The sequence below is a fragment of the Tympanuchus pallidicinctus genome, unplaced genomic scaffold (assembly GCF_026119805.1).
Source record: "Tympanuchus pallidicinctus isolate F22 unplaced genomic scaffold, pur_lepc_1.0 scaffold16, whole genome shotgun sequence".
Classification (NCBI taxonomy): Eukaryota; Metazoa; Chordata; class Aves; order Galliformes; family Phasianidae; genus Tympanuchus; species Tympanuchus pallidicinctus.
Window position 1 is genome coordinate 12,121,079 of NW_026294679.1, and position 27,908 is coordinate 12,148,986.

At 48.1% G+C, this 27,908-nt stretch overlaps 1 protein-coding gene across 1 annotated transcript; it reads left to right on the forward strand.

Moving 5' to 3' along the window:
- Positions 1-27,797, forward strand: ARL3 (ADP ribosylation factor like GTPase 3). The gene is made up of 6 exons (XM_052677289.1): positions 1-120; positions 8,697-8,840; positions 9,654-9,770; positions 14,157-14,207; positions 16,206-16,391; positions 24,217-27,797. Exons 1-6 carry the CDS (start codon positions 118-120, stop codon positions 24,262-24,264), a joined length of 549 nt encoding a protein of 182 aa, XP_052533249.1. The 5' UTR covers positions 1-117; the 3' UTR covers positions 24,265-27,797.
- The last annotated feature ends 111 nt before the right edge of the window (positions 27,798-27,908 follow it).

Below are 27,908 nucleotides of genomic sequence, written 5' to 3' on the forward strand. Positions count from 1 at the left end.
CCCCTCCCGCGGGCCGTGAGCGCGTTCCGTACGTCCGGCGGGAAGCGGTGACGCGGGACGTAGCGGCGGCGTGTGTGTGACGCAGTTGCCCATGGTAACCCCGCTGCCGCGCAGAGGATGGTGAGCGGGGCGGGGGCGGCGGGCCGGGCCCGGCGGGAGATCGGGGCCCTGCGGGGGTCCGGCGGGAGATCGGGGCGTCGGGGGTGCCGGGGTGCCCATCGGGAGGCCCGGGGGGGGGCCGCGTGGGCCATGTCGGAGGAGATCGCTCGGCTTTGGAGTGGTGTTAATTTGGGGTGTCCGGCCCGAGGATCGGGTCCTGGGGGCTGTGTTTGCATGGGGATTGGTGGATCCTCGATGCGGGAGGGAAGCAGAGCCGCAGAGGCCCGCTTGGCCCGAGGAGAGGCGGAAGGGAGGATTGACAGAAAGGACCTGGCAATGATGGGGGCAGCGTTCAAACACGGAGTGCTGGGGAGAGCCTGGGGGCATCTGCGTGGAAAGACCATGGACGGGGCAGCCAGGGGGAAGAGGTGGTGGTGATAGTGGTGGTGACCCCAGCACAAGACATGGAGCTGTTGGAGGGGGTCCAGAGCAGACCACAAGGATGCTCAGAGGGCTGGAGCACTCGTCCTATGGAGACGGGCTGAGGGGCTGGGTGTGTTCAGCCTGGAGAAGAGAAGGCTGTGGGGATACCTTCCCCCAGAAGATGTGCGTTCCCCATCCCTGGAGGCCAGCTTGGATGGGGCCTTGGGGGAGCTTTGAGATCCATTCCAACCCATCCATTCTGTGCGAAAGTCAGCTGCAAAAGTCGGGGGAGCTCCAGGAGAGCTTGCAGAGTTGGAAGGGCTGTTGATAAATGGCCTTAAAAGGGGAGCTCAGTCTTGGCAGAGAAGCCTGGGTGTAGGAGCTGGGGGTTTGGGCATGGATAGAGCTGAGACATTACCTGGGGACTGGGAGAGACCTGGGTGGGATGAACAGTTTGGGGAATCACTGTGCTGTGCCAGTCACTGTTGGCTGGCTAGGATAGGCTGCTGGGATTTGGCTGCTCTTGGGTTTTCTGCCATGGGCTGGGGAAATGGGGATAGCGTGGGCTGAAGAGAGAAGACTCACCATGGAAAGGAATGGAGGAGTTTTGGTGCTAGTGAGAGAAAGAGATGATCTAGGGAGGAGAGGAATGCTCAAGTGTAGAAACAAATTATTTGATGGGGAGCAGGGTTCATTGAGGAGAGGAATTGGAGCCTCACTGCAAAGGTTTTGGTAAGGACAGAGGGCATTACTGGGAGACAAATGTGTGGTGATGGTGAAGTGTTGCCTGCATCATGTTAGGGTGAGGCTGAATTGTAGACTTGGGTGCTGGATGCTGCAGTATTTGGGGTGGAACGGGATGGTGCTGGTGGAGTCCATCAAGGACTGTCAGGAAAGAATGAGTGGGCATCAACAGAGGGGTGGGAAACAGCTGTGGTGGTTGGGGAGCTGCTACTGGGGTGCAGCGTGTGCAGAGAGCCCAGACTGAGAGAAAGAACTTCTGTAGGGCAAAGCTGTGTTTTGTCCAGAAGCCCTCTGGATTCAAGCTGGATTAATGCACAGGAGGAGGCATAAGTGAGAACAGCAAAGGCAGCTCCTCATCTTTGCTGAGTTAATTCTGGCTGCATCCCCACCTGCTGTACCACAGAGAAAGAGATTGAGATAAAGTCTGTGAGACCTGCTCTATTTTAGATCAGGTGATGATGGAGCTTGTCACACCAGGCACCAAAGCCATCACAGGATGGACATCTGCTGTGGAGATGAAGGCAGCTGCCTCCAGCAGCACCGTGCTTTGTGGGACGCATTTGGCCTGCAGCTGCTATCAGCCAAATCTGCTCTTCTGCTTTGTGATTCCTGATAAACTGGTGTAGTCTGGGATCTGGCTGTTGTTAAGTGAGTGTTTTTGTGCATGGGGAGGGTGGACTGGGTGTTTTCCAGTGCTTGTGTTATTTGGTGCAGCATTTTAATGCTTCCTAGTCTATTTTCCATTTCTGGGAGTTGTTTTGAAGCAGCAGCCTCTCAGACCATGGACTGGCTGGGCTGGGCGGCAAGCTGGGGAGCTCTGTTACCAGCTCTCTGGAGTCTCAACTTTCCCTAAAACTGAATAACCCTCAGTGGCAGAAACTCTGGAACATCAGCACATACATCCAGGACAGCTCTGCTGCCCGGGGGGTATGGAGCAGCAGTCAGAACTGATCCAGACAGCCTGACATAACAACGCACTGCTTGCCATCTGAGCTGCCCATGAGCATGTTTCTGACCCATCACGATTGCACTGGTAAGCACTGAAACCCTCTTCAGTTCTGCTTGCTCCTGCTCCAGTGATAATAGGGTTAATGCTGATGTTTAAATTATTTCAGTGCTCATCCAACTGAGTAAGTGCAGAGGGGAAGTGTCTTGTTCTGCAGAGCATACCAGCATTTCTCACAGCTGTGAGGCAGGGATGCTGGAAGGTCATAGGTGGAGCACGGAGGGAAACTTGAGCCATAAAAATGCATAGCACGAGAGATGCGTGGTGCTGAAGGCTTTGGCTCGGTTGAGCAGCACGTGTGCTGGGCTCACAGCAAGGGTGAAGGGAGATGTTACATGAAAGGGTAAGCAGCCTTCAAAAGCTCTGGAAGTACTGTGCGAAGCAGAGCTTGCGGCTTGTCTTCACCAAGTGAGATGGTATGTAACTGATGGATAACAGGGCTGGGGAATGACCTAAGTTTTTCTAAAGCTGTTGACTGAAGATGACATCACTGCATCAAAAGCAGGTCTGTCAAAGCGTGGCCCATTGTACAGCTGAGGAAACTGAGTCATGGAGCGCTTGGATGACACCAGGCAGATGTTGTGCAGGGAATGCAGTACCGACATAGCAGAACGTGTAGTCAAACGTCTTCCTCCTGGCCTTAAGCTCCCATTTTTAATAAAAGCAGCAAGTATCGTTGCCTGCTGTAGGCGTACCTTGTCCTCAGAATTTTCCCTTTGCCTCTTGTCTGACATGGAGGCTGTACCAAACTGACTCCATTAAAACAAAACATTTTCCAAAGCTTTAGCAGTGCTCCGCTGCTCTAGTTTCCAAGCAGAGTTGCACATCACACATTTTTCATTTATTTACTGTTTGTGCGATGGTTTTATGGGAAACGATGTGCAGGGAGTGCAGTATATCAACAACTGGAGGAGGTTTCCAAGTACTGCACCGCTGGAGGGGAGACAAAGCGGCAGGCATCAGCAATCCCCTGCACAGGGCAGAGTGCTTCCTTGAAGTCTGCAAAGAGCAGAGGAGTTTGATTTTAATTATGAAAGGAGAATTCATGCTGGTGTTGGTTAATGCACCAAAACACAGAGTGCCATGTGACCTCTTTGACAGAAAACTGTGTTAGTAGGTTCGAGCTGGAAGAGCTCGGTAGGTGACTCGGCTCCATTAAATGTGGGATTTCAGCAGAGAAAAGAAAGTCTGCATTGAATGACACCATATGGTGGAGACATGCAGCAAGCAAATGATTTTGTTGGGAGTTCTGCCAGAGTAAGAAGTATTGAATAAACCGTGCTCAATAGATTAATTTACTTCGGTTGTGTTTTGAAAAAGACTGGGTGATTTTATGACCATTAGTGACATTTGCAGTTCTGCAGCCGAAGATAAAGGTAATCAAACGTCATTCTTCAGGGCACCAGCTAATCAGCGCAGTTGTCAGGCCGGCTCCCCTCCTCCAGCTGTGTGTGTGCAGAACCGCACGCTGGACGGCAAATGGAGCCTCAAACATCCTCTGCTGAAAGCAGGAGATTGGGCTCAGCAAAACCTCTTGTGCTTCCCCAGGTGCGTGACTCGCGTGTGACCGCCTGCAAGCATCACTTGCCCCACTGCCTTCATCCGACTAGTTAGAAATGGTGAATTGCTGCTGCATTGCTTGCTGAAAGTCAGCAGTGAGCAGGGCTGGGCTGTGCTCAGGCGCAGAACAAGGAGATGTTCCCCCTCCGTGGTGAGAGATAACAGAGCGATAGGAGAGAATTTGAGGCAGGTTCAAACTTGGCCCCTTCACCACCGAAACCTCCTGGAGGACTGTAGGTGTGGCAGAGGCAGAATTAGCAGGAGAATCGCGGGCCGGTTTGTGGGTGTTGTGTGAAGTTTCTCCCACGGCTGTGGGGAAGGCACAAAGGAGCGGCTGGAGGACAGAGCGAGGCACTGTGCGCTGCTGGGAAATGGAACCACCACCTCTGCAGCTCATGAGCTGGCTAGAAAGGGCCAGGAGGTGAAGGTCCAACCCACGGCCGTGGCAGCAGGGGAGCAGGGGCAGGGAGGGGTGGGCGATGCGGTCACAGCGGCCGGAGAGGTGCAGGGCTTGTGGCCGTGGTGCGTCTTGGTGAGTGAATTCCATTTCAGCTGAATGTCCACATGCACAAGATAAGAGATTGCTGGTGACGGAGGGTGGTTTTGTTTAAAATTCATTATCTGAGCTTTGTGGTTAATAAAGTTAAACAGAATACATTTGCTTCTCTTGCCTAATAGGAATCAACTGTGCTGTGCCGTGGCTTGCGGGCCGAGCTTTATCCATGCCCTGTGTATCCTGCCCTCAGTACGAGGGGAAATTGCTCTTTCCATTATGGTCTTATATTGCCAATCTGATACAATATTTAAACAGATTATCTCAATGCTCTGTTTGTCCCAAACCAATTTTTGTTTTGGCCTATAAAGCGAATCTTCCTTTCGGCGGCTTCTGTGGTACAGGATGTAGTTACATGCATCAACTAGTTCAAAAGGCCCATCTACAGCCTGGATTTAAAGCTGAATAAACCCACAAAACCCTTAGCTAGGACTATAAATGTCACCGTATTTTTATATATGTCTGTATTTTCTTTTTTTAAGGAGATCAGGATTACTGCATGCAGCTATAACTGAACGTCCTTCGATAATTCAGTGGGTATTTTAAACCTAGCAATGATAGGCTTTCATAAAACCGCACATCCCCGTTTTCAGAGGGATGCTAATAAGATGGTTAGCTTCCCTTTCATGCTCAACGTGTTTATGAGTGCACTTACCCATTTAGTTGCATCTCTGAATTTAATGCCCCGCTCTGATTTCACAGTAATTGTCAGGAGTCATTTTTTCTTTTCGTATGTCCCCACTCACTGTCTGGAAAATGCCGCCTTCTTGTTGCTGACCCCATCAGTCTGTCTCCTCACGGTGCTTGTAAAGAAAGCCCTCTCCACCAAGGATAATGATGTTTTTAAACAAGCCGACCTGACATAGAACACATAGTTTGCTTAACTCTGAGGTGACCAAGCGGCTGTCGCTGGCTGGCCGTGCCCTGCCTTGAGTTGCTCCCTATGGCTGCCCTTCTCCAAAGGCTGCATGCGCTGCCATGCTGTGCTGCTCATTACCCAAACAGCGTCTGCAGTTCCCTTCTGTGTTACAGATATTGCAGCCTGCTTAGTTTGTGCAAATGCCGTGCTGCCCTTGCACTCCTGCAGCCATCCCCACAGCTCCTCTGCCAGGACCCGTCTTGCTCCTCGCCCCACATGTGCTCCCTCCTTGCTCAGGGTACGTTTGCTTGCTTCACTGCCTCAAGGCCCTGCTCCTCTCCCTTGACATTTGAGTCTCCCCTTTGCACCACCATTTGCTGGCTTTTCTACCTGATGTCCACCATGGATACCAAGTAGTTGTTTCTTGTCTCTCATTGGACCAAGTTGGTTTCAGCACTGTGTCTGCAAGCACAGAGGTGCTAATCCAGCAGCATGTGTGCTGGGAGGGTTGCTTGTCCCTTGTAGTGCCTACATGCTGCAAGGAACTCAGCTGAGTTATTTTTTCCAGTCTACCAAGCTGTCAGGAAATGCTTTCTGTCTTCTTAACTAGTATGCTCATAACACCAATTAAAAAAAAATAGTAAGTGTATTAGAAACCAGTCTGTGCCTAGCTTTACTTAACCTTAAGCATTCACTAACTACAGAGAAAATGCTGAGTGCCAGTTTTTAATAATATTTACAAAATACTACTAATCACAGTGGCCTGGGCTATTACTTGGCTCTTGATTCAAGCTGTGTACACAAACCATGTAACCTATGCTGGCGGCTACTGAGATAGAGTCCACCTCTCTGTGTTGGCCTGCTTGTCTTCCAGCCTTTTAAATCAGCTTACTTTATACCTTAGAGAATACTTTTATTTCTATAAATATCCTCCCATCCATTGGCTACCCCAGATAATCCTGCGATCAGCCGTGCCGCGGTGTCACTCGAGCAGAATATGGAGCGATGCTGATCGTTCTCTCGTAGGCTGTCATACTGGCCCAGAAATAGCATCTGTCTACAATGGGAGCAGCTCTATTAACATTTATAACAGTTCCTCTTCCCGACCCCTGGGAATTGCTCCCTGGTAGATAAGCAACACTTGGTAATACATTGCTTTGCGCTCGCTGTTTCGGAGTTGAATTCTGAAACGTAGCATCTCCTAATCCTGATCTGCTCTGGGCTGCACCGCTCCACTCTTAGCAGCGCTGAGAATAGGATTAGCATTGCAACAACTTCTTTTTTTAACCACGAGCAATAAACTGAAATAATGGGGCCTGGTTCAGAGCCCTCTGAAGTCGGCAGCAGCTCTTTGATGGGTCTGTGTTGGCTTGGGTCAGCCTGTAGGAATGGGAAATTCACAGCCTTTCCTGGGAAGGGGGTAAAATGTGTGAATTTTAGAGTTCCTGCTCTCATGGGGAGCATGGCTCTGCGTATTTAAAAGCCAACAAATACAGCCATAAATCTGACTGCAGGTGAAAAAACGTGCGGTGCAAGTCAGGCAATTACAACTTGCATGTTTGAATGACGTCAAGTGCATACAAGCACTGGAGCCCATCCCATTGCTGGGCATTTTCCCTGCCCTCCGCCCCAGCATTGCCGGGCTGGGGGAGCTGCCTGCACCCACACAGCACGGCCCGTCCGCCCGCTGTGGCTGCACAGAGCCAGCTGTGGGCACCCAGCCTAGCACAGGGTGTCACAGCCCAGGCTGCAGGCAGTGCGTGCGGGCATTGACTGCCGGCAAGCAGAGCCTGCTCCTGATTAGCACCTTGAGCTGGGCCCGGCTTCCCAGGTGTTTAGCAGCCTGTTTATGGTGCAGGTGATGCAGCCCAAGGGTAAGATTTCAGCTTCTGCTGCTGTGGTTCTGTGCATGAGCTCTGAATTTCTGACCCTCAGCTTTCCACAAAAGCGCAGTCACAATGGCAGCCATGCAGCATCCTACAAATATCCATCAAACACAGTTTCAGTAAGTTCCTCCTCTTCTTTCGAATTGTGTATTTGTGAGCTGCATCTGCTAATTAAATGGGTAGCCAACAAATTGCTTCCAAATCCAAAATGCTTGAAGGGGATGGATCAAATCTAACCTATGTTTGGATCTGGGTATATTTTCACACCGTGCAACGAAAGCTTTGACATCATGATGGGTAGTGCCACGTCCTTTCCAAACTGCCCTTTGTGCTGCAGCAGCACAGCGCTGTGACAGCAGTCCTGCAGCCCTTCATCCTAAGGACAGGTTTCTGATTGCTTGATCAGGAGGGGATAAGGAGCAACCCTTATGGCTCAGATAGTCCTCGGCTCCCAGCAGGAATAGAGGGCGTAGTTCCTCTTAGCAACAAAGCACTTTGTGACATTTAGCTAATTTGCCCTTGCAGATCAACAAGAATTGTTGTCTCCATTTCGCAAATGGGAGAACAAAACTGCTTGAGACGCGGGCCCCCATGGCCTGGGTTTGTGCTGATATCTGAACTTCATTTTCATGATTGCCCTTCGAGACATGGAAATTGTCTGTGGGAGGCTGAGCAGGATCCCGAAGGCTCCAGAAGGAGCTGTGGGTGCATTTTTCCTTGGGGTTTGCCCAGGCAAACAAGTTGCAGGAGCATCCATGTATCTCAGCCCTTCTCCTGCAGGGCTGAGGTCCAGATGGAAGCAGAGTGATTTGCTCCTCTTGGTTACACATCAGGATCTGGACCATTTTTCATCCATTTCAGAGAGGTGCAGGTCTCTGACAAAAGCTTGGGTGTGCTGCTGTAACGTGCACTGTTGTAAATGAGCTGACCTGCATATTCTGTTTCCTAATCCTGAGTGATACTGTCAGCTCAGAGAGCTGAGCCTGGCTAATGACTGAAATCCACTGTGCTTTTCTTAGCGAGGACGTGTGGTGATCTGAGATAGCTGTTAAGTGCTACATCCTGAGAATCAGAACTGCACGTGCCCCATGGGTCCGGCATGTTTTAGACAGATAAACGGGGTTTGAGATGATCAGGGAGTTACTATGAAAAGAACTGATGTCAGGTATGCCGTAACCTACAGTTAATCAGAAGGGAGATTAAATTAATGGGGTTTTCCCTCTGATAAAGATAATGAAGAGCTCGCAAGGACTTGGTTTGCAGCTCCTATATGTAATATCCTTAGGCACTGTCTTCCTGGCACAGGCAGTGCCAAACAGCTGTGTGACATGAGCGATGCAGCCAGTGGTGCACCCCACTGAGTGGCATTTGTGCTATCTGAGACCTCACTGATGCTCTTGGAGATGAAGGAGAATTGTGGGGAGGGGGAAGAGTAGGAGAGGAAACAGGAAGAGGGAAGGGGTTCAGCCTGTCCTGGGATCCAGCACTGAACAGAACCTGGGGAGCACGGCCTGGCAGGGAAAGTCAGAGGGGAAATAACAACTACAGTCTCTCTTGCTAATTTAGGGTTTACTGTCAATCCTGCGTAAACTGAAAAGCACCCCAGACCAGGAGGTGAGGATCCTCCTCTTGGGACTGGATAATGCAGGCAAGACTACACTCCTGAAACAGTTGGCATCTGAGGACATAAGCCACATCACACCAACACAGGTGAGGAAGGCCTTTTGTCTTAAAACCAGACAACTCCAGACATCCTGTATATTCCATCGTTCCCCCTCTGGTACTTCCAGCCCCCTTTCGTGAAGCATGAAGGTTGGGGAGAGAGAAGTCACCCATCAGAAATACTGCAGCACTGCTCCTGTGTTGACCAGAGGAGGTTGCTAGAGAGCTATGGGAGATGCTTCCCCCCACCCTGTAGTTGCCTTGCAAAGCTCCCAGCTCCAACACCCTAATTCCAAGTCCCAGTCCCCTGGGTCTTGCGGCAGCACGTTGCCAGCCCACACCACATCCTGTTTTTCTACTTGAATGCCCTTTCAGTTGGTGCTTTAATTGATGAAATGGACCCTTCAGACATGCAGCTGTTGCTCTTTTAAGCCCGGCATTAGTTGCGTTGTGTCGAATTGAGCTGAGACCTCTGGCTTCACGTTAGCTGGGACTCTCTACTCAGCTTTCACAAGCTCAATCCTGCTTCTCACAGTGCCCTTGTTTTCTCCTTATCTGCAGCTCTCCCACCTCTTCCTGCACCCACCCTGCTGAGCCTTTCCAGGGTACTAACTGCATCATATGTTTCCGTAGCCATGACAGCGTCAACCCTTGACCCTGGAACACAGGCAAGCTGATGGTTTAGTGGCTGTGTTCATTTTCACCAGTGCCTCTCCTGCAGCCGATCCATCTTTGTGGCTGCCTGGCCCATCTCACAGCATGGTGCAGGCACAGGATATATAAGGTGCTAATGTCTGCCTGTGAATCTGATCCAGCCGTTCAGGTTTATGCTCTATGTGTCTTTGTTTCTGCTCTTTCCAGGGCTTTAACATCAAAAGCGTTCAGTCTCAAGGCTTCAAGCTGAACGTATGGGACATAGGCGGACAGAGGAAGATCAGGCCGTACTGGAGGAACTATTTTGAAAACACTGATATCCTTGTAAGTACTGGCTGCAGTTGAATGCTGTGTTCATATAATCCATGGTCTTGGCCAGAAAGGAACAAGCAGTGTAATGTCCCAGTTCTCAGCAACACCATTGCCATTGTAACAGGAGTTATTCCGCGTGAAATGGCAAGATTGGTTGGGTGCACTAAGAAAAATGCAGTGATGTTTGGAGAAATTGTTCAGTTGTATGTTTTTACTTCCATGGGATGGTGCTGGCTGTGGCCAGTTCCTTTCCTCTCATCTCAGGCTCTTTCAAAAAAGTGAACATCAGTTACTTGTAGTTTGCCCATCTATGGCTCCTTTCACTGGAGACTCCCAAAAGCCCGTCATGGGTTTGAGCGACTTAAGCCTCATGTGTGGAGGTGGGTCAGAATGGTGCCTTCTTTATGGTTGGGGAAACTGAAGCACAGAAGAGTTAAATGTTGTGTCTGGCATCAGATAGGAAGGCTTCTGGCTGAGGGGCACAGAGAGACCCCTTGTCTTTTCCTTTGGTCCTTTCATCATTACACCGTCCTTTAATGTTTTTGACATCTTAGCTGCAGTTACCTTACAATTAGCTACAGTTGACTACCATTATAATTACACTGTGGGACCATGCCAGAGCACGTTACCCCGGGACCTTCTAAGTGCTGTCCTGACTAGTTTCAAAGAGTACCTCTAACATGCAGCCACACGTGGCAGGATGGAGACAGTCTGGGGGCTCCAGGCCCACCCCCCTGCCAAGCAGCACTGCCAGTGAGAGCAGAGAAAAAGCCATTCTAAGCAAGGTCTACAGGCTCCCATGGGAAAGCAGGAAGCTCTCTCTGAAAGACGCCCTTCCTCCCTTCTGTATCACACACATCCATACTCACTGACTTGCTGGGAGCTTCAGTTCACTTCCATAGTAGGATCAGTGCAACTAGAAGTAGGGCTTTTTGCTCCGAGGCTCACATAAGGGTCCTGAAGGGTCTGGCTGTACCTGCAGGCTTAGAAAACATTGTCCTAATGAATATGTTATTTAAATAGGTCTAAAAAGTCCCCTAGTCTCTTCTCCAGATTCTCTTCTTCCAGTGTTAATTTGCAGTCTGATGTTTGAAGGGGCATAAACCTGAGTGGTTGCTTTTTCAGGGGGTAATGGTGTAATCTTAAAAAGAGAAAATCTGTGTTTGAAAAAACTAGCAGGACAAAGAACACATACTCTTCTGTGGCCATCAAGAAAACATGGCATGGCTGCAGGGCTATCATGCCCACTGGATCTGAGCTCTGCAGTTGCTGGTGAGGTGAATGTAGATTTGCAAATCAAAGTCAACACTGCAAAGCAGCAGCTAGGGAATCTTTGCTACAGCCGCTGTTCAGACTGCAGAGGCTGTACAACTGCAAAACAGTGCCTGTGAGGCTCTGCTGGCAAAGCAATGAGCTATCTTGGTCTGTGGTCTTCCCCCCTTCCCAGGGTGTGCTGCATGAGGGGTGTGGAAATAAAGGTGAATTCAAAGACAGGAGATGAATACAGCTGTGTTCCCAGTCCTCCTCCCACTCTAGCTAAAGCAACGTGCAGAGAAAACCTTTCTTTTTATACGAATAAGATAGTTGGTAGAACCAGAGTCAGTTTGGAGGGAAGCAGCAGTGTGAATTCAGGGAGGGAGTAACTGATGCATATGTGGACATGAGCCTGCACTCCCTACTGGCCAGCTAGCAGCCAGTCCTGGACTGAGAGCCGTCTCCATGTTAGTGCAGTGCTTTGCCACGTCCATATGCACCAAAAGTGGGATAGCAAAAAAGGTAAGATCAAGTTCTTTTACCAGCTCTTGCACCCCTTACAGTCAGTAATTCATCTCCTCTTGCAAACCTGATGCAGGTCATGCCTCTGTAAATTGAGCTAACTTATCCCTTGTATTATTCCCTCATCCAGCCCCATCACTTGCAATTTCTGCCCAGCTCACTTACTCCAGGTTTTGTTTAGGCGTGCTCCTCAAAGGAGACACCTCACATGTGTTTCTTTCTCAAGCTCCAATGCGCTTCTTGAGGGCTGCTCAAACTAGCGAACCATGTTACAGAACACTAGAGCCAGAAGCAAGCCTTGTGTGGGCCTCGCTTCAGAAGAAAGATGGAAATAAGATATGCCACAGTTCCCAGGACCCCCTGCTTCTGTCTTCTCCTAAAATATATTGCACAAAGTAGAAAGGACCCTTTAAAAAGTATTAAAAAGCAGGAAGTGATTGCAAATTCAAATCCATGCAGGTGCCTTTGAATGAGAGCTAGGTCTTGCATCACACACCTGTGATATTTGGAAGCTTAACCCAGGCAAATAAGGTGTGGATATCTGGCTGATTGCATATTCAGACAGGCACCTGCAGCTATTTGGCACAGTGGTTTCTGGTTTGGAAGTAGGCACTCTGCACATACTTTATCTTCTCTGCTGTGCTTTTGTGGCTTTTGCCCTGAGCGCTGTGTCTCCAGTTCTCATCTTGCAAGGTGGCTCCCTAGCAAGAAACAGAGCGGTGCAGGAGAAAGCCTGGCTGGCTGTGGCATGGGGCTCTTCCTTGGCAGTTAGAAAAGCACCATAATATGCAAGGTGTAACCTTTTATCTAAGAAATAGCGCTCTACTATTGCATTCATGCGTTGCTAAGCTTCCCCTGAGATGTCTTGAAGGGGGAAAGATGATAATCAAGTTTCACAACCACCACTCCACATCTTCCTTCTTTCTTTCTAGACCACGCTTTCTACCTCAAATGGGATGCACAGGGGTGGGTGCTTCGGACAGAGAGGACAGGTGTAGCTGAAGCAGTACTTTTGGGATCACATTGCAGGGAGAGGCTGTGTCACGCATGCCCGTGGGCCTTTCCCCATCACGTGGCACAAGGCACGTGCATTACTGCCGTGTCCCTGCACAGCTGTGTCCAGCCCTGCTATGTATCCATAGGCTCTCTCAGTGTTAATCAGCCACAGGGAGGACCACAGATCCCAGCTGATCAACTAACAGGCCAGTGAGCCTGGAGAGATTCCTCCTTCTCAAGGCTGGCACACAGATTCTCCTACCATTCATCTGGTCCCATTTTAAACAGCCCTAGCACTGCTCACTAAGGGCATACCTACAGTTTAGTAGACAGTGCTGCTAGAGATCTTCCCTCCCCCTACTGTTTGGTCAAAATTATCCTGGAAGCATGGAGTCTTGCGCTGAAACTGCCTGCAAGGATGCCATTTATCTTGATGGCAGGGTGCTGTGCTCATCTATTCCCTCAAAACCATGCTGACACTTGCTCCCTGTAGCCACCCAAGAGCATGCATATGACATCCTAGCAGCTTCAGTCAGCACTGATGAAGAATGGCAGGGGCTGGAAGCGAAAGACTCAGTGTTTATCACCAGTCCTGTCCCTGTCTGCTGCCCCAGCAACCTTCCCCTTCCTATAAGATGAGGTGATTCTTGCCTGGATGTTATACAGAGGTTCCCCAGTTTCTTTAGGTGTAGTTTGCTATGCGTGCTTTCTGAATTGCGGTAGCACTGCTGGAGGGAAGGAGGAGGGGTGACTGGATTTACTAATCCCTCACCTTGTGGGGTCTTTGAGGAGCCTTTTAGCCTGTGCAGAAGGCATTTAAAAAAAGGAAAGCAGGACACGGCATGCTGCTGGAGAGGGCAGGGACCCTCTGCAAAGGCAGGGAGCCTGCAGGCTGGAGAACCACTCTCACCCAGGGACAGATGTCTGCCTGGGACCTCCTCACAGACTGACATGTAGTGCCCAGCTCTGAGGAGATGGAAGAGCTCTGCAGTCAGACTTTGGGAGCCAGCTTCTGCCTGTCTCCTCTGCCACCTTAGGGACAAGCTGACAGCTGAAGACAGAGTCTTGCAATCTGGATCCAGCCACCTGTCCCAGGAGGTCATGGTAGGACAGAAACTCAATGTCACTAATATATTCAAACTTCATCTGTCCCCTGAGCGCTATTATGTGCCTTGTTGGCTTATGAGAAGGTGACATGTTCTGCTAGAAAGCAGCTTGGTCTATTCACAGCTCTGCAGAGCTTGGGCACTGTTTGCTACAGTGAATGACCATGTCTGGATCCCCATGTTTTGCCATCCTGTACTCAGCTCCAGCCTGTAAGCTGGCCATTTGCAATGATGCCAGGTAGTCTCCAGTTCTCTTCAGATAACATGGAACTGGTAAGAGCATCCCCAGTACTGCCACAAGCAACTTTCTGATCCTAACCACATGGCTGTCCACTCCCTTGGGTTTTAAAAAAGGAGGTTCCTGTCTAAACGTCATGATGTTTTGACAACACTGGGTATATAAATAATACTAAGTATCTTTGTGCCCAAAACCATAATTATTAGGCTTAGCTCATTTATATGATACTAAGGAAGAGTGTCTTCTGGGAAAAGTAACTTTTTCCCCTCATTTCTTTTTCAGATCTATGTCATTGACAGTGCAGATAGGAAGAGGTTTGAAGAAACGGGTCAGGTGAGTTACTTATGCCCAGCTTCCTTTGAAGTAACAGAGTGCTCCTGAGTGCCCCTTGCTCACAAAACTTAGAGAGATGATTTTGTTGTTTATGAGGAAAATTTGCATTTCAAGAGAGACCTGCCTTTCAACATCAATGCAGATTATTTTGGTAGATGTGAAACAAGGAAAATAGGTAGCCTAATTCCGTTTAAATAGAACGGTTTTCATTAAAACTATACAAGAATAGCAAACAGAGCCCCATACTAGAAGAAAAAAAAACAAAAAAAAACTTTTCTAAGTCCTTTAAACCTTGCCAAACCAAGACCCTTAGGAATCTTATTTTCTTATTTACGAAGTTGAAATGGAAATCATATTGACTTGATTGTCTTTTGGATGTAATTGAAAAAAAAAAACCAACCCAGGAACTTTGTAACTAGGACTGGCTAGAAAATAAGATTTCCGTTCTGCAAAGTTTTGATGTTTTGTAATGTTTTGTGTTTTAGGATGGAACAAAAATAGGACTCTTGAACTTTGTTACAAAAATTGGAAAGTGACAGTGTCTCAAAATATCTAACAGCAGATTTGCCCCTTGAAATGGGAGTCAGAAATGAGGGATTTAACCTAAAGCCCTCTGTTCTGCCTGTTTTGAAGGAGGCACTTGATCTTTTGTCTCTCTAATCTGAAGGGCACACCCTCACAGAAGGACTGTTGGTTATTTTAGGAGCAGGGGAAATTTCTCTCCTGTTGATGCTGTTTTGTTTTATAATCAGCAATTAAATATTCATTAGGCAAAAGAGAGGGGGAAGAAGCAGAAGTGTAGAGCACTTGCCTGAGTCAGGTGAACTCAGACTGGACCCCTCACATTTCCACAAATAATTTGATTTCAGTAAATCAGCTGTGTCAGATGAAAGACCGATTTTGTTGAAAAATTCCTGGCCAACTCTGTTTATAACTCTGTTCTCTCGCCCTGGTTTCCAAACCAAACATTGCTTTTCAGGGGATGGAATCAGATTTCCACTGCAGTTTAGCATCTCCCTGACTGTGCTCCTTTAATCCAAAAGTGTCTGGCCAGTGAATGAAAGATATCAGGACAGCATCTGAGAGAAAAACCTTTCCAGCTAAATAAGGAGCCCACAAAAAAAATCTCATCTACTCATCTCTCTGCAATACCAGCAGTCCCTGCAGGTTGAAGTTCTGCTGGGTTTGCTGTATGCTACATAGGGAAGTGACTTGAGACTGCTTGTTTCATGTGAGGCCATTGCACAACCCTAGACATGAAGTATTTCAGCCATCGTTGATCTACTGCAGATTCAGATTTGGGCTATTAAAAGACTCTCTTTGAGTCATTCAGTTTAGAATGGACAAACCCATTTCTCAGGATGCCACCCAATGTGTACTCTGCATATGGAGCCAAAATCCAGCTAGCAGGGCTGACCTAGCTTGTCTTCGGCTAGCCAATGCCTTCAAAAGCTTTGCCACTTTCTTGTGGGATTTCCATTTCTGGTGGAAAAAGGAAAAGAAAAAAAAAGAAAAAGAAAAAAGTCCTCTGCTGCTCAAGTTGCAGTTTATAGAACTTGGAACAAACCCCTGAAAGTCATTATTAGTGAAGATATCAGGGCTGGTGTCAGCGGCTGCTCAGGTACAAATGCCAGTCAGGCAGTAACTTAAAACAGATTCCTCATCCTGCCAATTTACATGTTTTTTGCTGTTTCATCAATTTTGGTCTCTGGGGAGCAGCGACTGGTAAAACACAGAGCTGTAGCCTTTAAGGCAACTGCTAATTTCAGACTAAGATGAAGATTTTTGTAACCTGTAATTAGAAGAAATAGCTTTTGAACCTTGGGCTCGGATGATTGTATACATTTTTCTTCTCTTATAATAAGAACACTGGAACACGCTCTTCCAGCATTTGCCCTAAATATATTTCTAATTAGAGACAACCACTGGTGGTTGAAGGTTTTCTTCCCTTGCCTCCCTCCGCCTTCCCCTCACCCTACTCTCTTGTAAATGATATAGGAGCTGGCTGAGCTTTTGGATGAAGAAAAGCTTGGTGGAGTCCCCGTGCTCATATTCGCTAACAAGCAGGATTTGCTGACGGCTGCCCCTGCTTCAGAGATTGCCGAGGGACTGAACCTACACACAATCCGTGACAGAGTCTGGCAGATCCAGTCTTGTTCGGCTCTTTCAGGAGAGGGAGTACAGGTGAGGCACTGCAGAGGGCTTGCTGTGCCAGCAGGCCATCTGCGAGACAGAGATCCTTGTCTGCGATCTGCAGGGTGGGGCAGCCCTGGCTGCATCGCAAAAGAGGGTCAGCACGGCCAAGCCCTCACTGCTCGCAGCACGGGTCACGTATCTCACTCACCTCCTGTGTGCAGGGGAGGGCCAGCTGTGGGCCCTGGGGATCTCTCTGTCCCTGGAAAAGGGGAGCCTTCGCCTCCCCACCCGGGACCCCTTGACCGGGCCAGATGAAGACATTGATTTATTTTAAAGAGACTGCTGTCAGGTTAATCATTTTCACAAAACAAATCGCCTTCTACTATTAACCCCTTGGACTGTTACAAGTGTGCACTTTAGAAATCTGATTTACCTTCACTACTAATGTCATTTGGCGTTTTGCTCAACCCAGGCGCCAGAGAACAGCCGATCAATTTTTCTGATCTGAGAAACACGAGAGCAGCATATGGGGCAAAGACCACTTCTAATGGCAGCATGTGGGGCAGCACAGAGCCTCACAGGGGGCTGAGCTGTGTTCCTGAGCTGAACTGTAATAGCTGCGCCTTGTAGCCAGTTCCTGCAGCATAGCAGCTCTTTGTAATGTAAATGGGACCTGGGTTTGTTTATTTCACTCTTAGGCTTTCCTGAATTAAATATTTGCAGCGCTCCCAATCCAAGCAGTCAGGATTATTCCCTTCACTGATACTTAAAGAAACAAAATCATGAAGCCATTTATCTCCACTGCAAATTCAGTGAATTCCTTATTTGCAGATGCTACTGGGCTGCTCAAGATAGCCAGATCTCAAGCTGAGTACGAAGAGTCAGAGCAGAAGCCCACAGTACTGAGTGGGCAATAAAATGGCAGATGAAATTCAGTGCTGACAAGTGCGAAATAATGCACGTGAGGAACAACAACTCTAACTAGACATATATGATGATGGACTCTAAATTAGCTGCCATTACTCAGAGCAGATCACTGGGAACAGCAGCTTAGTGCTCAGCAAGGGCCAAAAAGGGAAAACCAAATGCTAGGGAGTTGCCAGTAACTAGAAAAGGAATTTCTAGAAAACTCTCTTCTGTAACAGAATAAAGGCATGGTAGGCACCAGCCTTGAACACGACATTAATTTCTGCCTCTATTCCTATCTAAAAAGACTTCAGCAGCAGTAAAATCAGAGTCCAAGAAATTGTGTTGAAGGGTCTTATGCTTAAAACATGGCCAACTAAAAGTACAAAGGAGGTTGCTGAGGGCCTTGTCCATTCAAGCTGTAAGCATCTCCAAGCATGGAAATTCCCCCATCTCTCTACACAGTATTTTCCAGCACTTAACTGCTCCCATCAAGAAAAATATTGTCCAAATACCTGCTCAGAAGTATGAGAGATTTGAGGATCTTTTTTTGAGATTATTTTGAGAATGATCAGCAGTCCAGACAGACTATATGCTGTGTTTTCCACATTGCTAGAGGAAGGAGGTTCCTAGTGAAGCAACAATTTAAAACAAGTAAAAGCTGCTTCTTCGCTAGTTGCATAATTGAGTTGTGGATCTCTTTGGCTGAAGATGCTGGGGAGACCAAAGGAATTGGTTGGCTCAGAAAAATATTGAGCGAATTTCTAAAGAGCTCCTCAGACAAGATCTGGGGATAACTTTTGGGCGAGGAACAGCCTGGGCCATAGACTAGGAGAAAGAACCCAGTTCCTACTTGTTCTTTCCCTTGGCATCCATTGACCTGACCCCTTACAGTAATTATTTAGCTTTGAATTTCTTAACCTCACATTTAGACCTAAATGTTTCCGATGGTGTCCTTCAAAGGCCCTTAGCTAAAATACAAATTGAGCTATGTTGTAACCACCCCTGTGAAAAGCTTCAACTCTGCAATCTTTATTTTGAAGCAGTGGTCTTAAAAGGGAAATACATTCCTCAGTGGCAGTGTATGTTGAAGTCCAGAAACATGATCGTGATTTAAGATAAAGTGAGATTGCAGTTTCAAAGGGTTGCAGACAAATCAGGCTACCTGCTTCCTTCCTTCAGGCCCTCCTCTATTTTATCTAAGTCCAGCTCTTAAGAGCAGTAGAATGGCAGATGAGTTTCTGGGAGGAGTGCTGGATGTGGAAGAGCTACATGACAGGAGGCGACACTTTCTGTTGATGAGCTATGAAGAATGCCTCTTTTCCAAACTGATCTGCAGGCTCTCTGAAGCGCTTTGTGCACTTTTTTGTTGCTCAGTCTTCCTTTCTGTGCCCTCTCCTTGAAGTGTAGTGCATCTTCACATGCATTCAGTTGACCAGAATATAAGCTCAATATTCTCACCCAGAGAAATTAAATCCAGTTCTGTACTTACTTGCAGAAAACAGAAGACGAGAGCTAAATTAAAGTATTTGCAGCCCTATAGATTTTGTTCATTATGCTTATCTAGACAAATTAATTTAGATGCAGGGCAGATAATGTGCTGTTGTCCCCAGTCTCATTGCCCTAAATACTGCAGCTTATTCCATAAGTGATTGTTGCAAAAAGGCAAGTCACAAATTCTCTGCAGCTTATAGTGAGAGCCCTTGTATTTCTCTTGTGCCATAATTCCAGCCCTGTCAAATCAGGCAGCAAGGATGCCAAGCTCTCCTTCTCTTGGCAGTTCATTGAACAGAATGTTTTCCAAGATGGCTTTTAAACTAAAGGATCTTAGGTGCAATTGGGTCAGCCCAGAAATAAAGAATGTCTTCATCCCTGGGACTCTCAGAAGTCAACATGCTCAAAATGTAGGGGAATCAAAGAAAAACTTGTTGAGAGCACGAGATGAAGAGTGAAGATTTTGAGAATCGTGGTACACTATCTCTACCAGTGGCTCAGAAGGAGGCCATCTATGTGTAGTTAGCGATCAGGTCACTGCTTTAAGGACTTCTTTGAGAAATGACAATGAGTGACAGAAAAATAAATGAAGATGTGGAAGCATCAGGTATTCAGATGAAAGGCGAAGAGCAATCACGCTAACCATCACTGCTGATGGAATACATTAGCTGGAGTAAAATCACAGACGTCACTGATGGATTTTGCAGGGAAGGGTGGTAGCATATCTAGTACTCAGCACACAGAGGTACAGAGTTCATAGGAGAAGATTTTTGTGATAGCTTGAAGGAAGAGCAATGAGCAAAGATAAATAATGCCGATACATGAAGGAGAAATAGTTTGAAGGTCATTTAATTAGTTTAGCTGCTAGCACCATGGTGTATAGAATTGGGTAGTTAAGACTGGGGATTTCAAGGTTAATGAGATTAGATTATGGTTAATAGAATGATACAAATTTAGAGAATTTAACTATTATTTGAATTGGGTTATTTAATAAAACTGTTAATTAAGGAGGGAATCCATATTGTCATCTTCTCTTTTAAAATTAACCGTCAGGGACTCAGGAAGAAGGGCCCAGCAATGTTCTGGGCAGGCTCAGGAGAAAGGTGGCTGGGTTAACTGGAAACCCCTTACAGGAAGCCCTCTGGAAGCCAGCTGGCCATCTTGCATTGTGCCAGCTGAAGACTTCTTTACCTCCAGAGTGAAATCACGGGCAACACTTGTCTGCTCAATCACCCTTCATAATATCATTGCAAGAGGAGCGACATCCCTCACCTTAGAAGCTATTTCAAACAAGCTTTCTGCTCGCATATGATTTTAACCTTCTGACTAGTTATCAGTTGGGAAAGCCTTGTCTCCCTGCCACAACTGTTTGGACTCTGGCTCTAGAGCAGCAGCGTCCTGTTCCAGCTTATACTGAGACCCTTGTGTGTGGTACAGCAAATGAGGGAGGTGATCACCAATTCCAGCAGAGAAACACAAGGGAGACCTTGCCTCACAGCAGCTCTCCGTTGCCACGTGGGCTCCCCTGAGGTTGTGACCACGTCTCTAATTGCTGTGCAGAAGCTATGCATGTTCCATCCTGGCCAGCTGGGATGAGGTGAAAGCTAAAGGGACTCCCCTGCTTTTGCTGGAGATGCTTCTGAGGGGGCAGTACATATTAAACACGACTCAAGACTTTGGATCAGTCTGTGCTCTGCAGCTCATTTCTTGTTTGAAGCAAGAATCTTGGATCAAGGCAGCAGGAGCTCAGCCTGCCCTGGGGAATCTCCTCCAGGGCGATGCTGCAGCGTATTGCGTCCAAAGTCTCCCAAGCATAATAGCACCCAGGAGACTATTAAAAGCCAGTGGAAATGAGAGTAGCCACTAAACTCTAATTTATGCCAGAGCCAGTCTGAGCTGAGCTGCTTACTTCTCCCTGTTGGGCTCTATTCTCCACTGGGAGAATGGAGCCCAAGACCTACATGTTGCTGGTACTGCAGTTCACCACTCTGACAGGGGCAAGATTCAGAGCAGGACTCCCAGCAATCTTCTGTGTTATATCCTCTGAGCTAGGTTTTGTCTAAAAGATGTCTAAGCCACAGCAGGCTGGCCAGATATCTCCCACATCTTAAGAAGGTTCTGAGGCTACTTGTGAATGTGATTTTAAACCAATTTTGACTACTGCAGCTCTCCTGGGGCAGGCAGAGCCAGTTGTGATGAGGAAAAGCAGCAGTATTTCCAGACTACAGGGCAAAGTCTTGTGATTTTTAAGCAGGGTAAAAAGAGACTCTACAAAGTTGCGTTGGGGATACAAGCTCTCAGAGGACAAAAAAGCTTGCACCCAGGCAAAGGCAAGGATGATATACTTGTGGGAGCCTATAAAGCCTGCCTGTATGCTGAGCAGAGGTGCAAAGAAATGACAGATAATGAAGCCACACTTACAGCTTGCAGAGGGAGAAGAAAGCGGCAGTTAAAATAACATACACCAAAAATGCTAGAGATGGAGAATTTTGTACTTGCATGACCCAATTTGTTATGGCAGACAGAAGATTACATGAAAGGATTAAGCTTTGCTGTCCTTAAGGTCACATTAGGGGTCACAAGTGTGTGGCCTTGCCTGATCCCTGGCTTGCAGGGGAGCAGAAATCAGGATGCTTTTTTATGGGGTGGAAGGGACTCATTCGCCGCGTTTGAAGTCAGATTACTTCACTCCCACAGCCACAAAGCTGATAATGCAGAGAATAAGCAAGCAGTGGGCTAATCTCAAACAGGACTTTGCATTCCTCCTGGGGGAGGCTCTAGCAGTTCTTTCCCAAAGGGTGTCACAGCACAACTCCCCTGGCACAACAGCAGACGTGACTGCAGCGAGGCGGGGTTGCGCTAAGCAGCGTTTCTCTGCAAGGAGCATTATCCTCTTCCCTGGAGTTCTCTCTCTTTGCTTTGGTAAAGTTTACTAGCTGCTTGTTAAGGAGCTAAGAGAGCTGAAGCCGAAAGATCTGAAATCTTTCCCTGGCTAAGTTTTCCCATGGTTGACTTGAGGCTGGAATACTAATATTGTATCCGTCTCCATCCTCAGCATATCTGCCAACGTCTCTGTCTCAACAAAGCAGCCCAAGGACATCTATCAAGATCTAAATGTTACTGTAGGGACTGTACTTTCTGCACAGAGCCATCTTTTAAGCATGCAGATATAGGGACAGAAAATGCAGGGACAAAGGATGACTGCAGCTGACTCCTTGTGGACTTGACTCTTTCAAGCATCTTTTCCTCCTTCCCCTGTGCTTTCCCCACAGAGCTCTTTGTGTTTGTAACAACTTCTCTCCATTTCTCTGTCTTAACAACCCCTTGTCCCACTTCAGACTTTAGGTAGAAAAACTGCAAACGTACCTTCTTGTTTCCTTTGCCTTCCGTTGCATTTGCTGTTGCACTCAGGGCACTGCAGAAAACGTGCCTGACAAAGTTGCACCAGAAGCTGCAGCATGGCTGAAGATGAGGAAGATACATTGCATGTAGAGCTGGCTGCATTCGTTTTCTCTTTATCACTGTCAGGCAGGGAGATACTTACAATTAAATGTGATTTTTCCTGTCAATTATCTCATGCCAGAAGAGAGTTTTAAAATCAATTCCTGCTTTAAAAGTTCAGCGACCTACTTACGTATTTCAAGCCTGTTTGGAGTTCACCTTTCCTCTTGCATTTTGCTATGTCATTCTTTTGCCCTCATTATATGCTTGATGCAGCCAGGCTCCCAGCCATGGTAAATCCCATCATAAACTCTGCTTTATGACCCTCACCACACCGGTGCTAAAACGGTCTGTCTTTCCCCTTCCTGAGCTCCCTGATGGCAGCAGGCAGAGTTTTAATCACTGTGAATTCAGGTTGTGGTCAGATTAGGTAGAAGATAGGATGCGTGTTTGTTGTTTTGCAGTGATGTATTGTTTCTGGGATTACTGTGCTGAATAGCAGAGGGTGTCAGCTGATATTTATTACTTAAAGCTGTCTCAGCTGTTCTGGTTCAGCAAATAAACCTACATTCAAAATGAATGAGGAGCTCTGCTTGCCTTGTATGCCATGATGTGTGCAAATGTGATTATTGCTTCCGAGGCAGGGGAAGCTGGAATCATTGTGGGAGCATTTTTAGTTATTTATTTATTTTCACTCTTTGCAGGCAATCACGCGCATTTCTAAAGCACACAATGGAGCCAAAGGCTTGACACCTCTCTTCCCTGCCCCATTGTTAAGCCCTAGCATTCCGCTGGCTGGGAAGGCTGGCTCCCTCTCTCTCTAAAGTGATAAGCTTTAAACCATGCTATTGATTGCTTAAGGCGTTACATGTTTTACACCTAGGTTATCGGTGTTATTGAAAGGGGAAGACACAAAGCTACTGGGCCTTAAAATGAATCTACCTCTCGTCTTTTCCCATTTGCTCTGAGGATTTCAGACAATTTGTTTTACGCTGATCTCTGCAGTGGAGATAAATAAATGAAACTGGAGGCAGCAGCCCTCCCCGAGGTTCGAGGTAGCAGTGTTATTAGTACCTGGCCCCACATGCAGCCAGCCAAACTGGGCTTGCTTATTCTTTAACACAGCATGTTGACCGTTGAACATAATGCACCAAAATCCTCCCAGAGCTCCAGAGTGGCTTTCACCCAGTTTACAAGCACAACCATGTCCCATCCCACCTGCCTTCTTTCTGCCCGTGGCACCAGCAATGCCTTGTAGGTAGGGTAGGGGTGGGTTTGATGGGACACAAATATGAGAACTGTGCATCCTGCACTCCGTTCTCTGCACCTCACATCAGAGAAGCATCAGGAGTGGGATAAAGTGTCGCTTTGTCCTTCAGTGGCATATCCCGTTCTGGGACCTCAGCAAGAAACTCATGCTCAGTTATTCACAACTGAAGAGCTGCCCTATTGCTTGCAATAGCAAGAAGTAGTAGCTGCACTCGTTTTTACACAAGTACCCTAATGAGTGTATCGGCATCGTAAAACATGACCACCTCTATTCTCACTGTGTTATCCCACAGTGCCTGTTTCTCAGAGGCACAGAGTCTACATGCCATGATTAAAGGGACTTTCGTCCATCTGAGCTGATGTGATTTGCCTGGGGACACACAGGAGGCACGCAGCTGTGCAGAGAATTAGAGGCACGCTCTGAATGTGGAGCTGGCTGTGTAACAAACAGCTTAAAATGCACAGTCTCAAAGACAAGGTGGCATGGCCAAGGTTACACAAATGATCTGAACCTAGAATTGAGCCTCGATCTGCTGCTGACATACCTTAACTGCAAAGTGATCCTTCCTTGAAGGACCGAGGCATAGTGACACGATGAGATGATGATACTTTTTATGGTCAGAAGAAGGATTTAATAACTGAGCAATGAAGCGCTTGCTTTTATGCACGGTGGTTTTGGGCACAGAGTGCAGGCATGGGGCAGAGGAGGACTGGAGATTCCCTTTCCCTTCCCTCAACTAACACTGCCTTTCTCTGTCTAAAGGACGGCATGAATTGGGTGTGCAAAAATGTCAATGCAAAGAAGAAATAAAGCACTCTGAGCTGCATGGAAATGGAGGAGCGGTGGGAGCAGAATTCTAGCCTGAAAACACTAATTTGCTGCTTTCTGACCAAATGTTTTTCCATCTGTGCACAGCTACAGCTGTTAAAAGAAAAAAAAAAAAAAGAGAGAGAGGAAAAAAAAGGGAACACCATCGGTTAAAACCTACTGCTGGATTTGGAACTTGACCTGCTCTTTAGTATCGTTTTTTATCCCAATAAAGGAATTATATATTTCCTCCCTATGCATAAATAGTATTAAATGTCTGATTAGCCAGCAAGTTTGTAAGCAGAAGCAAGACTGATTCAGTGTGAAGCAGAGGGAGTGGTGAGTTACTGTAGTTGCTTAAATGCATAGGAGCTGCCCTATCTGTGCAGGCTTGCAGTTGCTGAGGACACGCTCAGGTGTCAGTCACAGCTTTTCCTCAGTGACAGATAAAACGTGGTTTTGTTACCAATTGTGGGTAGTTTCTTAAAAAAAACTGATAAGAAGTCATTTGTGTAATGAGGGTAGAAGACTTCAGCATATTCCTATAGCCATAAAAGAGGAGTTTGATCATAACGAGACACTGCTACATTGCGACGACGCCGTAGAAGGAAGAGGGTTGTGTGTGTATAATTGAAGCTCTTTACAATTGGAATAATGCAGCATGAGCGTGCCTGGGGCTTTTCTCGCAGCTGAAGGAGAATTTAGCCCGGCGTTTCACCTTGAGCCAGCAAAAACGTGGTTCCTGTGTTCAGTAAGCTCCATATGTGAGATTAGTCTTGATGTTGAACAATCCCTGTTGATTTTCCCTTGATGTTAAGGCAACTCCGCAGCAAAATGCAATTAAGTCCGTGATTACTTTCTAGAATGAGATACCAGGTCCCAGGCTTCCTCTCTGCAGTGTGCAAAACCCATTCTCCCGCCCTCCTCAGCAGCCCCGCATGGAGGTGCCCCCAGCCCGCTGCCAGCTGCAGCTCAGCCGGGTGGAGGTGAGGAGCCCGGCAGATGGGAAACGCTCTTTATAGCGAGGGTTTGTTCTCCCCTGAACTGGTTTCCTGCAGAAGGATGCGGTTGCTGAGATAGAAACGCGAATGCGTTTTCCACCTCCTTGTCCGCGATTCAAATCTATCCCCAGCTGACAGCGGGCAGGAGTCACTCAGCGCGCCAAAGCAGCCACGTCCTGTTGAAGCGAGCGTGGTGACTCCTGGGCCAGTTTCTAACGCACAGATGGTAAAATAATCCCGCTGCCCTGCTTGCCAGCTTTGTTTGCCGCCTGCCTGCGAAAGGCCAGGGCTGGCTGGGGACCGCCTTACCCCTTCCACCTCTTGCAGGCGGGCGGCACGGGGCGAGCTGTGTGTCCTGCGGCATGTGGCTTCACCACGCACCAGCGAGCTGACTCATGGAGCCAGGCGGCCAGCTGACACCCCTGGAGCTCCACGCCTCGCTCGTCCCTTCCCCTGGACATCTCCAGCTCACGGCACAAACATCTGCACTGTGCGTGAAGCCGCCTCTGTGTTACAGCCCGGCGGATTGAAATTGTCTGGGGCCGCTTCCAGGTCCCCCCGTACATGGGGATGGTTCAGGGGTTGGGCTGCGCGTAGTTCAGCTGTCATTGCTGCGGCTGGGGGCAGAGGGACAGCTGGGACAGCAACTGCTGCAGCAATCCAAGAGTAATCTGCCTGCGTCTGTGAGTCAGCACCCTGAGTGCATCTGTCTGCAGCCCAGGCGGGACGTGCAGACGGAGCGATGCAGCCTGCTGCAAAAACCAGGGCTGGGAGGGGAGCGGAGGCTCCATCGAGCTGTTAGGCAATAGCTAATGACACAAAGAAGTGACACGCTTCCAGTTGGCGTGCGTTGAGCAAGGAGTCGTGAGGAGAGATGTTCATTTAAACAGAGCAACTGTGTTAGCTTAAGGGGAGCCTCAGGAAGCTGAGCCCTCGTGTTTCTGGAGCCGAAGGAGGAGAAATGTATCCCAGCACGTGTATGAGAGATCCCCTTTTCCTCCATATCCGCACACATGCCTGATGAAAGTGCAGTAAAGCATTGCAGCCCCTTCTGGAAGGCACGCTTTGGGCTGTGGGAAACAGTCCCAGGCTTTAAGCTGGCACTGGGTGCTAAGTGAAGTGCTTTGGCTTCTCTCCTCTGCCCCATCAGAACAAAACCCCCCTGGGGGCAGAAGGGAACCCTCCTCACCTGCAGGAGTGCAGAGCTAAGTGCTGCCCCGCTCTCTGCTATTTCTTTAGGCTCCCATCAGTTATACTTGGAAAATGTGTGTAAAATGCTGCAAATTTACTCTTGCTCCAGTTTGGAAGGAAAAATTGCCTTACTGAACTCAGGATCCAGAAGCATTTGCTGGCTCATTCCTTATGTTTGCTGGTTGCTTGGTCCTGCTCCAGCCAGAGCTTTGCCTGTCATCTGGTAGATGAATGTGGTCTACCTGGGAGGATGGAGGTGGAGGGTTACAACGACTGAAGTAAATCATCTTGCAGCAATGGCCATAAATGCTCTCTGTACTGTAAGCTCTGTGTATTGACCCGGTAGAAATGTAAAGGGATGTGGGGTTCTGCTCACCTGCCACTCTGCCCCCAGCAGCACCCGGCTCAGTACCACCTGTGAAGCTGGGAACACAAACGCTGCCCCTCTGCCTCCTGACCCACTTGCTTCATGCTAATGTCCTGAGGAGGCTTTGTCCTTCCAACTCTGCTTTGCCCTCTTTGAAGTGAGATCCGAGCAAAGCAAACCATCTCATTGGTATGGGTGGAGCTCTGCCGCACATTGCATCGATTCATAGATTTTTAAAGCCAGAAGGGACCATTATGTTCCTCTCTCCTGACCTCCCGCATAACACAGCCCATTAAATTCCACCCAGCCAGGCTCGCTGCAAGCTCGATGCCTTCGCTTGAATGAGAGCCCCTCTGCCAGGCAGGCAGCAGCCTGATTTAAGGCTCCGAGTGACGGCCGACCCCAGCCCAGGCACGAGGAGTCTGTCGCAGGGGTTAATTCCCTTCCCGGGGGGAGGCTGTCGTGCTTCACTTTCACATCATTAAATCTGGTTTTACCTTTGTGATAGATTAAAGACGCCTCTCCTGCCCATTGGTGTTCTCTGGAGGGGAAAGATGATGGAGAAGTGAAATTCTCCAAGGGCACAGCAGGAAATGAGGCTCTGATGTTTGCAGCGGGGACTCGTGCTCAAACCCCAGCTCCCCAGTTGGCTCCGATGGAGAATTTCTCTCCTTCCCTCGCGTTGTTCCCCGCACCCCAGTGCCACCCCTCGTGTGCTAGAGGCGTTTTTCTCCATCGGAACTGTACCTGATCAGCAGACGGCGTTGGCTGACCGCAGTGGGGTGAGGCCTCTCCTGCACTGCCTCTTCCATCGTGGTCCTGCTGTGGCCAGGCCCACACAAGCTCTTTCTTTTATGTTCCCTTTCTGAATTCCACCAAAAAGGGGTGTTTGCAATACCTGCTCGTGTTGGTACTCGGTGTATGGTTTAGATGTCTTTGTCAAAAAAAATGAATCATTAAAATTTAGTAGAAAGACACACGGTGTCTCGAGGTGATCCTTTCCCTTCCGCGGGCTTCATTCTCCCAGCAGCAGTCCGTATGTCTGCCTGTCTGTCTGTCCATCTGTCAGGCCATCCATCCATCCATCC

Bases quoted from the DNA above. Each gene is read 5' to 3' on its own strand.
- ARL3 (XM_052677289.1), top strand. The intron at 9,771-14,156 runs GTAAGTACTGGC...TTTCTTTTTCAG, and splicing joins TTGAAAACACTGATATCCTT to ATCTATGTCATTGACAGTGC. The intron at 14,208-16,205 runs GTGAGTTACTTA...TAAATGATATAG, and splicing joins GGTTTGAAGAAACGGGTCAG to GAGCTGGCTGAGCTTTTGGA.